This window comes from Thalassophryne amazonica, chromosome 13, assembly GCF_902500255.1.
Source record: "Thalassophryne amazonica chromosome 13, fThaAma1.1, whole genome shotgun sequence".
Taxonomy (NCBI): Eukaryota; Metazoa; Chordata; class Actinopteri; order Batrachoidiformes; family Batrachoididae; genus Thalassophryne; species Thalassophryne amazonica.
In genome coordinates this window covers 9,706,776-9,717,043 of record NC_047115.1, presented here as the reverse complement: position 1 = coordinate 9,717,043, position 10,268 = coordinate 9,706,776, and the positions used below count along the sequence as shown (strand labels likewise).

General features: G+C 40.2%; 1 protein-coding gene across 3 annotated transcripts in view; it reads right to left on the bottom strand.

The window, feature by feature from the left end:
* Positions 1-1,917: 1,917 nt before the first annotated feature.
* The window catches only part of itsn1 (intersectin 1 (SH3 domain protein)), a 108,133-nt gene continuing 99,782 nt past the window's right edge, over positions 1,918-10,268 (bottom strand). For 2 of the 3 annotated variants that reach the window (XM_034185693.1, XM_034185690.1), the window contains exon 46: positions 1,918-5,449. In XM_034185693.1, coding sequence (XP_034041584.1) covers positions 5,301-5,449 — 149 coding nt within the window. In that variant the 3' untranslated portion in view covers positions 1,918-5,300. The remainder of the gene's footprint in view (positions 5,450-10,268) is intronic. The other variant, XM_034185691.1, reaches the window with a different exon arrangement.

Genomic DNA, 10,268 nt, shown 5'->3' with positions numbered 1-10,268 from the left:
CTTATAGTGTTTCTTAAAGCCAGAAAGTTGCCATTTGAAATGACTTTAGTTTTGTGTCATGTCTGTGATCTGCTTTTTTTCTACAAAATTAAACAACTGAATGAACATCCTCAGAGGCCGGTGATTCCATAATTATTGCCAGGGGTTGTAGATTTTAAGCAGTGTTTGGGGTCGTCTTGTTGAAAGATCCAGCCCTGGTGCAACTTCGACTTTGTCACTGATTCATGAAGATTGTTTTCAAGAATCTGCTGATATTGACTGGAATCCATGTGACTCTCAACTTTAACAAGATTCCCAGTACCTGCACTGCCCACACAGCCCCACAGCATGATGGAACCACCTCCAAATTTTACTGTAGGTAGCATTTTTTTTTTTTTTTGGAATGCTGTTCTTTTTCCGCCCCTTATGTCCAAATAACTCAATTTTAGTTTCATCAGTCCACAACACCTTATTCCAAAATGAAGCTGGCCTGGCCAAATGTGCTTTAGCATACCTCAAGTGACTGTGGCCTGTGCGCTGAAAAGGGTTTCCTGTGCATTACAGCATCTCTTTGTGCAAAGTGCGCTGTATAGTTGAACGATGCACCGAGACACTCTCTGCAGCAAAATCATGTTATAGGTCTTTGGATCAGGTCTGTGGGTTGACTATGACATCATCCTTCGCTTCAGCTTATGAGATTTTTCTTGGCCTGCCACTTCAGGCCGTAACTAGTACTGTGCCTGCGGTCTTCCATTTCCTTACTATGTTCCTCACAGTGGAAACTGACAGCTGAAATCTCTGATAGCTTTTTGTACCCTTCTCTTAAACCATGATGTTGAACAATCTCTGTTTTCAGGTCATTTTGAGAGTTGTTTAGAGGCTCCCATGTTGCCACCCATTACAAAGAGATGTAAAGAGGGGAAATATTTGCAAATGGCCACCTTAAATACCCTTTCTCATGATTGGATTCACCTGTGTAAGGAGGTCAAGGGTCAATGAGCTTAGCAAACCAATTTTGTGTTTCAATAATTAGTGCTAAATGTTCTCAAATCAATAAAATGACAAGGGTGCCCAAATTTATGCACCTGCCTAATTTTGTTTAAATAACTATTGCACACTTTCTGTAGAAACTTCATTTCTCTTTTCAAATATCACTGTTTGTCTGCTATATGATATATTTAACTGATCCAGACAACCAATGATTTATAAAGGAAAATCATGAAAATTATCAGGGGTGCCCAAACTTTTGCATACAACTGTATACATACATATATATATAAAACAAAGCATCTTAGAAGTTGAACAGCTGCAGTGTTGGTACAACTGAGGTTTATTCAGAACACTGAAAGACAACAATGTACATCATCCTCTACAGTGATAAGCGACAGAGGGCCGTGTCCGTGGTTGCCGCAGCACTCATATATTAAACTCTCACGTAGCAGTAGTATTATACACAACCTGGAAGGTAGAACGGCTTCAAAATGGATCAGGTTAGCTGCAGTACAGTGTAGGCAGGAGCTACTGGACAACAGTACACAGGGTGTTCAGCATTATCAGCATCATTCTCGTCACGTACACGCTCATACACACCTGGCTTCCTGTGTGGCTGAGCTGCTGTAAAATAGCCGTGTGTTGCTGAATTCTGATTGGACAGTGGCTGGTCACAAAATGTAACCCCGTCATTAAATTAAAATGACTAAGCAAAGCAACCAACTGGTGAATTGGTGAGTTATACATTGACCTCTCAGCTGACTGAAGAGACCGGTGCAATTTTGATCTCTGATGGAGACAACTTTACCTGGAAGATTAACTGTGAATCCAAATGTGACTCCTGAGTTTGGCGAAATTGTGCTGAGCTCAAATCTTTCTCAAACTTGCGGAAAGTACGGGAAATCAAGCTATCGTTTCCACCCCCACCCACCACACACACACACACACACTTCTAGACCTAGATCTAGAAATCAGATGTACAGTCTGGTGGAGTGGGCGAAATTCGGATAGTCAACCACGTCGTGTCCAGTGTCCAGCAAGCATTAACTAAGTAGAGATGCTACACATTTCCTGTTTAAAACAAACAACAGCAGCACTTGCAGTTTAACAGAGTTGGATATGTTGGAGTGTCAGTTTGCTGCCAGTTTTTCAAGTGGTCAACTAAGGTACTGCAAGCAAACAAACAAAATTTTTCCACTTGTAGACTGCCATTATTAAAATGAAACATTCCCATGATGATAAAGGTCACTTATTACTCAGATATTTTTTTTTTTATAATGAAGGCTTTGTATTTGCAAAACTTTCCGAGATCAAAGAAAATCTATTTTTTGCAGCACCTGTTTTCCATGAGAGAGGATCAGGCGGGCAGAGAAAGAGACGCTAAAACCAACGACATTAAAACAAAAGGTTAAAAAACACCTTATTTATAGCTTAAATGAAATGTTCCTTTGAAATAAATGAAGTCATCTAAAATGACTTATGACACTCTCACGCTTTAAAGGTTTCATTGTAATTTTCCAGGTAAAGTTTCTTTCCAGCAGTTGTCCATAATTCAGTCGCGCTCTGTTCTGCTCCAACATCAGTGACACTTCACCTTTAAAAGTGCTGATGCACATTAAATTATTTCTACGTGAATGTTCACGGGGTCACAAACAAACCGAAAATGCAGAAACATTTCAGGAGTCTTTTACAGCTTTGGGATCGCGGACTCAGGGTTCCCCAGCTGCTAGTAGCACCCCATTATCACAACATAATTTAAGACGTCTGAGAAATCTAAGACTCCAACTTGCATGTGCATCCAATAATAATAAAATAACAATAATAATGATGAAAAAGACACTTTCATTACAGAACAATAATGCAGTGATTCCCATCCATGTGTGGCCCCTTAAAACAGGGGCCTCAGACTCCAGCATCATAATGATCCCGTCCCCAAACGATTATCTTTTATTGTTGTATCTGGATCATCAATCATTTCGTTTTGTGCATTTACAGCTTTAGAGCCAAATTATATCTTTTACACAGTGTTTTCGACAAATATGTCTCACATTCAGAAAGCTGAGATTGTTTTGAACATTTTGATATGCAACAAATGTTCAGTATATGATATGCAAGTACTGAAAAGGGGGATTTTTGACGGTATGGTAAAATGACCTGGACATGCCAGCGAGTCAGTGGAACCCAGAGGGTGAACGTAATAATAAAAAAAGGACATAAATATTTTTGTTGAACAATACTTTTATTATGTTCAAATAATGAACACGGAGACCCTCTTGGCTTTATCTTGTGACCCCTTTGCCGGGTCCTAACCCTCAGGTTGGGAACCACTGCCTTCATTCAGCTGTCACATCTGTTCTCTGACTGCATTATTATTACTGTAATTAACACGCTTGAAACTGATTTGTGATGTCGATCATTTACCTGTAAATAGTGAACAGCAGATGGTAAAATCTTTCTCTTTAGTAATTCTCATTTTCCTCGTACGTACATGCACTTCTTGAAACAAAGTGCCGAGTATTCAGTAAAAACCCAACCAGAACAAAGTAAGACCTGTTGGCTGCTTACCTGCAGTTGATTTTAAGACTTGGGGGGGAGAGTGAAAAACCTTCTAAAAACACTAAATGTTCTGTATGTCATCAGCACATCCGACACTCACGCAATCGCACATACTCTTGCACAAAGGTTTTTGTCGGGATGAAGGAGGAGGGTTGGGATCGTCACTGGAGTGTCTGTGAGTCCATCAGACGAAGCACAAGGCCAGAAAACATTAATCACTCAACTGTTCTCCGAGAGGGCTGCAGTGGGCCAACAGAGGACTGGAGCCAACTGGTCTGGACCGACGGAGGACTGGAGCCAACTGGTCTGGACCATCCCGTGTGCTGAGAGGTCACAGCGACCGAGTTGGCTTGACGCCACTCAGAATACTCAACAACAACCGAGAGCTCGTGATGATGATGAAAGAAAAAGAAAACTACAAAGATCTGTGGAACATATTTAAGATGAGCACTGATGATGAAGAAGACTTAAGTTACTGGATCCAGTCTGAAGGGTCGACGTTACGAGGTTAGCAGTGTGACACAGTGATTATTCAAACTTCATTTACTGATTAATTCATTCAGGCTGCTTCAAACCAGGAAGCCTGATAATCAGAACTAAAAATGTGAAATTACTTCATTTTAATGATTAATTGATGAATCAATCTGCCAACAGTAAAATGATCCCTAAAGAAGCTCTGCAGTGTTATTTGATATTTTCTGGCATATGATACGAAAATAACAATCTGCAGATAATTTTAACTTTTATATGTTTTTTTTCAAAAGTTGTTTATTAAACTGCTGAGAAAGCAAGAAACCTTAACAAGCATCATCTCCTCTCCCCTAATTTCAAAATGCAAATGAGCCAGCCCATAAGCCCCTCCCACCTCCCATGTGATTAGCCTGTTCAATTTGTGAGGAGATTTCAAGTAAAGAAGGTTCGCCCTGTTCACGTCAGAGTGTGGTCATCGCAGAAACAGGACTGAACTGGACCTTCAACTCTTTGGACAATAATTACCATAACTGTTGAAGCTAAAACTTAAATTTAAACTAAAATTTTGTTGAAACATTGGACCTGGGTGGCTCCATGCAGTGTGCAACCCCTGAGCACCACACCAGCCCCCACCCTCCAAAGACAAAACCCCCTGGACCTCTGAGAACTCCAGCGGCTGGAGAAAGCTGCGGACACGCCCACATTTCACCTGGCTGTGGCAGATATATGGTTAGTTTTGAGAGGCGGGTATGAACCAGTTGTCTGCCTGGGTGGTTGTCACCCAGGACCCAAGGTGGTCCTTGTAGTGGGGTAGACAGTCTGAATTGCAGCTCCAAAAAGGTTTTGAACTACAGTACATGAAATCAGATATTATTTAAGCTATTGTGGTTGATCTACACACAGGTTTACAATTTACGGGACATTAAATGGCTTAAAATGCCCCAAAATCAAATTAGATCAGCTCTTAAATTTTGTTAATTGGCCAAACTAGTTTTGGTTGGTCTTACTGTAAGATTAGAGTAGTTTAAATAATGTCAAATATATTTTAAACTAGTTTAAATCAGACATTTTAGCTTTCAGAAACAAATACCGTCGGTTAATTTGCGTCAAAAGAAAATTTGTGCGACACAAAGTTTTTCAAACTTAAACAGCATCAAGGTGCTAAACCGGATCCCTCAGAGAATCCAGACCAGAGGATCCGTATGGTCCAGTCTGACCCAGCACAACCGTCAGGTCCAAATTCCAGCCCACAGTCCCTCAAACGGCTATAAATCCTTTGCAGTCCAATGTAGTCCTGTCAGGTTTTACGGTTCTTCAAACAGCTGAAGATCCAATCGGACCACAATCTCCCCCGTCGGAACCTCGTGCAGCAGCAGTCGCTTTGTGATTGGTCCTTTAGAGCCCTGGTCCTTCTTTATTTCAGCCAACCGGATCTCCGTCCTGCCCAGGAAGTCTGAGGGGAGGGTAGTGGACATGTGAGACGAAAACCAACAAAGACAAACATCAAACTCAGCAAATATGGACAAACATGAAGGTCACGCATTTGGCAAGAACCAACAAAAAGTCACACTGTGAGTGCATGTACAGCACAGCACGGTACAGTACGATGCCAACGCTTTATCAGTAAAAAGTCTGCAAACATAGTTCGGCGATTGATTCAGTCTGGATCACTTTCAAACTCTAATGTCGCGTTCACACCGGAGGCCACGTGAGTGATGGCGGCGAGAGGTTGCCATGTAATCTCTATGGAAGGACACATTGCGCCGCCACAAAAGTCCAAGCCAGGCAATGCGACGCGATGGACGCGAATTAAGTGATTCTGAGCGAGTGGCGCATTTGTCGCACGATATCGCGTCACCTTCCTCCCCAAGTAGAAAAATCTGAACTTTTTCCTCTTGTCGCGTTGCAATGATCAATCAGGGACTGGATATGTAGTGACGTGGAGATGTCTGGAGTTTATACTTGATGTGAACATGTCCTGTCTCTGGCAGCCAGCCTGTGAGCAGGACGTATGTCCCTTTTGTCCTTTATTTCACAATTATGACAGAGTTTGAGGGAAGAGCAAGCAGCAGCACTGCAGCAGCGGCAGCAGCCATTTTTTTTTTTCACGTGTGTGTGCAAACGAATCGTCTGTGATGTATAATGTATAATAAAACAAATGGTGACTGGTTTATAACACAATTATGACAGAGTTGGAGAGGAGAGCGAGCAGCAGCAGCAGCCAGTTTTTTTTTTTTCTTTTTCTTATTCACATGTGCGCGTGCAAACGGGACAGGAGGTCCTCAAACTGGGTCCTGCAGAGGCGGAAATACCGCTGAAAGCAGCCGTCATCCAGACGCAGCTCCTACAGCAAATGATGAAACTCAGGATGTTGTGAACCCAGGGATGGTGCCACTGGCGACGTTTGTCATCTTTCCACAACAAATAGAACACAGCAACTCGCTCCGTGTGATCAAGGTCCACTGTGTTGACTTGACTGACAACCGGAGCCGGCGAGCGGAATGAAAGCTCCTCCTATTTGATGACGCACTGGGGCGAATTTTCGCAGCGAAAGCAGCCATCAGCAAGCGAGGGATGCGAATTTGTGGCGTCGCGTGGTGTCCGGTGTGAACGCAGCATAATAAAAGACAAATTTTCCTGACACTTTTTTGAAATATCACTTATTACAAAATCCGGAAAGACAAATTCCAGATGATTTAGTTCTGCGTGCAGCTCCAGGATTTAACTATTGATCTGCAACTAATGATTATTTTCAAAATAATTTTTATTACTTCTAGAACCAATCAAGACATCATTTCGTACATAAAATGTGAGATAAAAGCGTTAAAAAAACTTCATGTCAACTCATTTGAAAGCAGAAAATAAGGAAAACTGCAACTAGTTACAGTAGTGTTCAGAATAATAGTAGTACTATGTGACTAAAAAGATTAATCCAGGTTTTGAGTATATTTCTTATTGTTACATGGGAAACAAGGTACCAGTAGAGTCAGTAGATTCTCACAAATCCAACAAGACCAAGCATTCATGATATGCACACTCTTAAGGCTATGAAATTGGGCTATTAGTAAAAAAAAAAAGCAGAAAAGGGGGTGTTCACAATAATAGTAGTGTGGCATTCAGTCAGTGAGTTCGTCAATTTTGTGGAACAAACAGGTGTGAATCAGGTGTCCCCTATTTAAGGATGAAGCCAGCACCTGTTGAACATGCTTTTCTCTTTGAAAGCCTGAAGAAAATGGGACGTTCAAGACATTGTTCAGAAGAACAGCATAGTTTGATTAAAAAGTTGATTGGAGAGGAGAAAACTTATACGCAGGTGCAAAAAATTATAGGCTGTTCATCTACAATGATCTCCAACGCTTTAAGATGGACAAAAAAACCAGAGACGCGTGGAAGAAAATGGAAAACAACCATCAAAATGGATAGAAGAATAACCAGAATGGCAAAGGCTCACCCATTGATCAGCTCCAGGATGATCAAAGACAGTCTGGAGTTACCTGTAAGTGCTGTGACAGAAGACGCCTGTGTGAAGCTAATTTAATCCCCCGCAAAGTCCCTCTGTTAAATAAAAAACGTGCAGAAGAGGTTACAAAGAACACATCAACTGGCCTAAAGAGAAATGGAGGAATATTTTTTGGACTGATGAGAGTAAAATTGTTCTTTTTGGGTCCAAGGGCCGCAGACAGTTTGTGAGACGACCCCCAAACTCTGAATTCAAGCCACAGTTCACAGTGAAGACAGTGAAGCATGGTGGTGCAAGCATCATGATATGGGCATGTTTCTCCTACTATGGTGTTGGGCCTATATATCGCATACCAGGTATCATGGATCAGTTTGGATATGTCAAAATACTTGAAAAGGTCATGTTGCCTTATGCTGAAGAGGACATGCCCTTGAAATGGGTGTTTCAACAAGACAATGACCCCAAGCACACTAGTAAACGAGCAAAACCTTGGTTCCAAACCAACAAAATTAATGTTTTGGAGTGGCCTGCCCAATCCCCGGACCTAAATCCAATTGAGAACTTGTGGGGTGACATCAAAAAAGCTGTTTCTGAAGGAAAACCATGAAATGTGAATGAATTGTGTAATGTTAAAGAATCTTGGAGTGGAATAACAGCTGAAAGGTGTCACAAGTTGGTTGACTCGCAGATGTGAAAAATCATGAAAAACTGTGGTTATACAACTAAATACTAGTTTAGTGATTCACAGGATTGCTAAAAAAGCAGTTTGAACATAATAGTTTTGAGTTTGTAGCATCAACAGCAGATGCTACTATTATTGTGAACACCCCCTTTTCTACTTTTTTTTTTTTACTAATAGCCCAATTTCATAGCCTTAAGAGTGTGCATATCATGAATGCTTGGTCTTGTTGGATTTGTGAGAATCTACTAAATCTACTGGTACCTTGTTGCCCATGTAACAATAAGAAATATACTAAAAACCTGGATTAATCTTTTTAGTCACATAGCACTACTATTATTCTGAATACTGTATTTTCAGTATTAGTTGATTACTAATCAACCAATCGTTTTAGTATAGAAAATATTTGAAAGTGGGGAAAAATGCTCATCAGTTTCTCTGAGAGAAACATGCCTTCAACAACCCAAAACTTTTTTTGGCAACCAGTTAGTTCATCAACCAGCTGGTCCAAAAGTATCCAACTAAAAACAATCAGTGTAACACTGGCTTTAAGCTTTCAAAGGTCAGGTCAGGTCTGGCCGGGCCTTAGACCTCTTCAAATTAGGGAGGGATGTACATCTGGAGCTGGTCCCCAGGCGCCTAATGGCGACTTCTGCTCCTACTGGCAATTAGGATGGGTTAAATGCAGTAGACACATTTCATTGTGCAGGGAACATGTTCTTTTGTGCATATGACAATAAAATTCTTTTGAATCCTTTTGAATCCAAATTAGACCTTTTTCATCAAACTTATGCAAACTGATATTATTCCCATTCTCCAAGGTCTAAATTAACTAAATATACCAGTTACTTTGATCTTGGACCTTGGCTATGCCTGCCTCAAGAGCCATGTAGTTTTTTCAAAAACGCTGCAAAATTCTGGATATTATGTCCTTGTTTTCTTTGTAGCTTCCCAGAGGTTAATGCTATAGCATTGAAAGTGGTACCAAATGAAAGCTAATAAAATTGCCTTGCATATGGTGTCAAACACATGAACACCTGTGTAGATTTTAACTAATTGTAATGCACAAACATACATATTTTTGATGCTTGGAAAGGATGACATCATATGATACATAACTTTATCTCAAAAATGTTACTCTATAGTCTATACAGCTTTAGTAAAGCTGTATAGACTATAGAGCTATAGAACTACAGACTATAGAGCTCATGAAAAATGAGAGCAAAAACAAAAGTGTTGGATTTATATTTTTGTTCAGTGTATAATTGTTTCCTGGAGGTTAATGCAAAATATTAAAATGCATGTTTTGTTTTAATAGCAGTGCTAATATATTCAGTTTCATTTGGCTCATTGTAACTGAATATTTTACTCATTACTTCCAGTGAAATTTATGATTTTGTTTACTTGGTGATAATTTGGCTTTTTACTTGTCAAACTTGTCATGTGACGTTCACTGAGCTTGATGCAGCATACAGCTTTAGTAAAGCTGTATAGACTATAGAGTAACATTTTTGAGATAAAGTTATGTATCATATGATGTCATCCTTTCCAAGCATCAAAAATATGTATGTTTGTGCATTAAAATTAGTTAAAATTTACACAGGTGTTCATGTGTTTGACACCATATGTCAAACTTCTCAAAACTTGCACTGTGAAGAGGAAAAAATGGTGAAAGATCAACCACCAGATCTCTGGAACCCTGGTTCCAATGTCCTTGCAGGAGAGTCATCTGTTGGCTTTTTTTTTTTTTTTTTTTTTTTTTTTTTTAAACACACACACACACACACACACACACACACACACACACACACACACACACACACACACACACACACACACACACACACACACACACACACACACACACACACACAGATCTTTAATTTAAAACACTTGCCACCCAAGAGTGCCACCCAAATTTCAGTAAAGTGACAAAATTAAGTTTCACCTGAAATCTAAGCATGATGATGTTATTTTTGAAACGTCTTGTAAAATTACAGCTCATTTTAATCAAGAGAACATATTTATCTGAGGGGAATTCCATAAGGAATGTTTTCTCTTTTTTAACACTGTCTGCAGGAGGACATGTTGGATTTAAACAGAAATGCCGCGGTTTTGGAGCGTTTTCTGCCA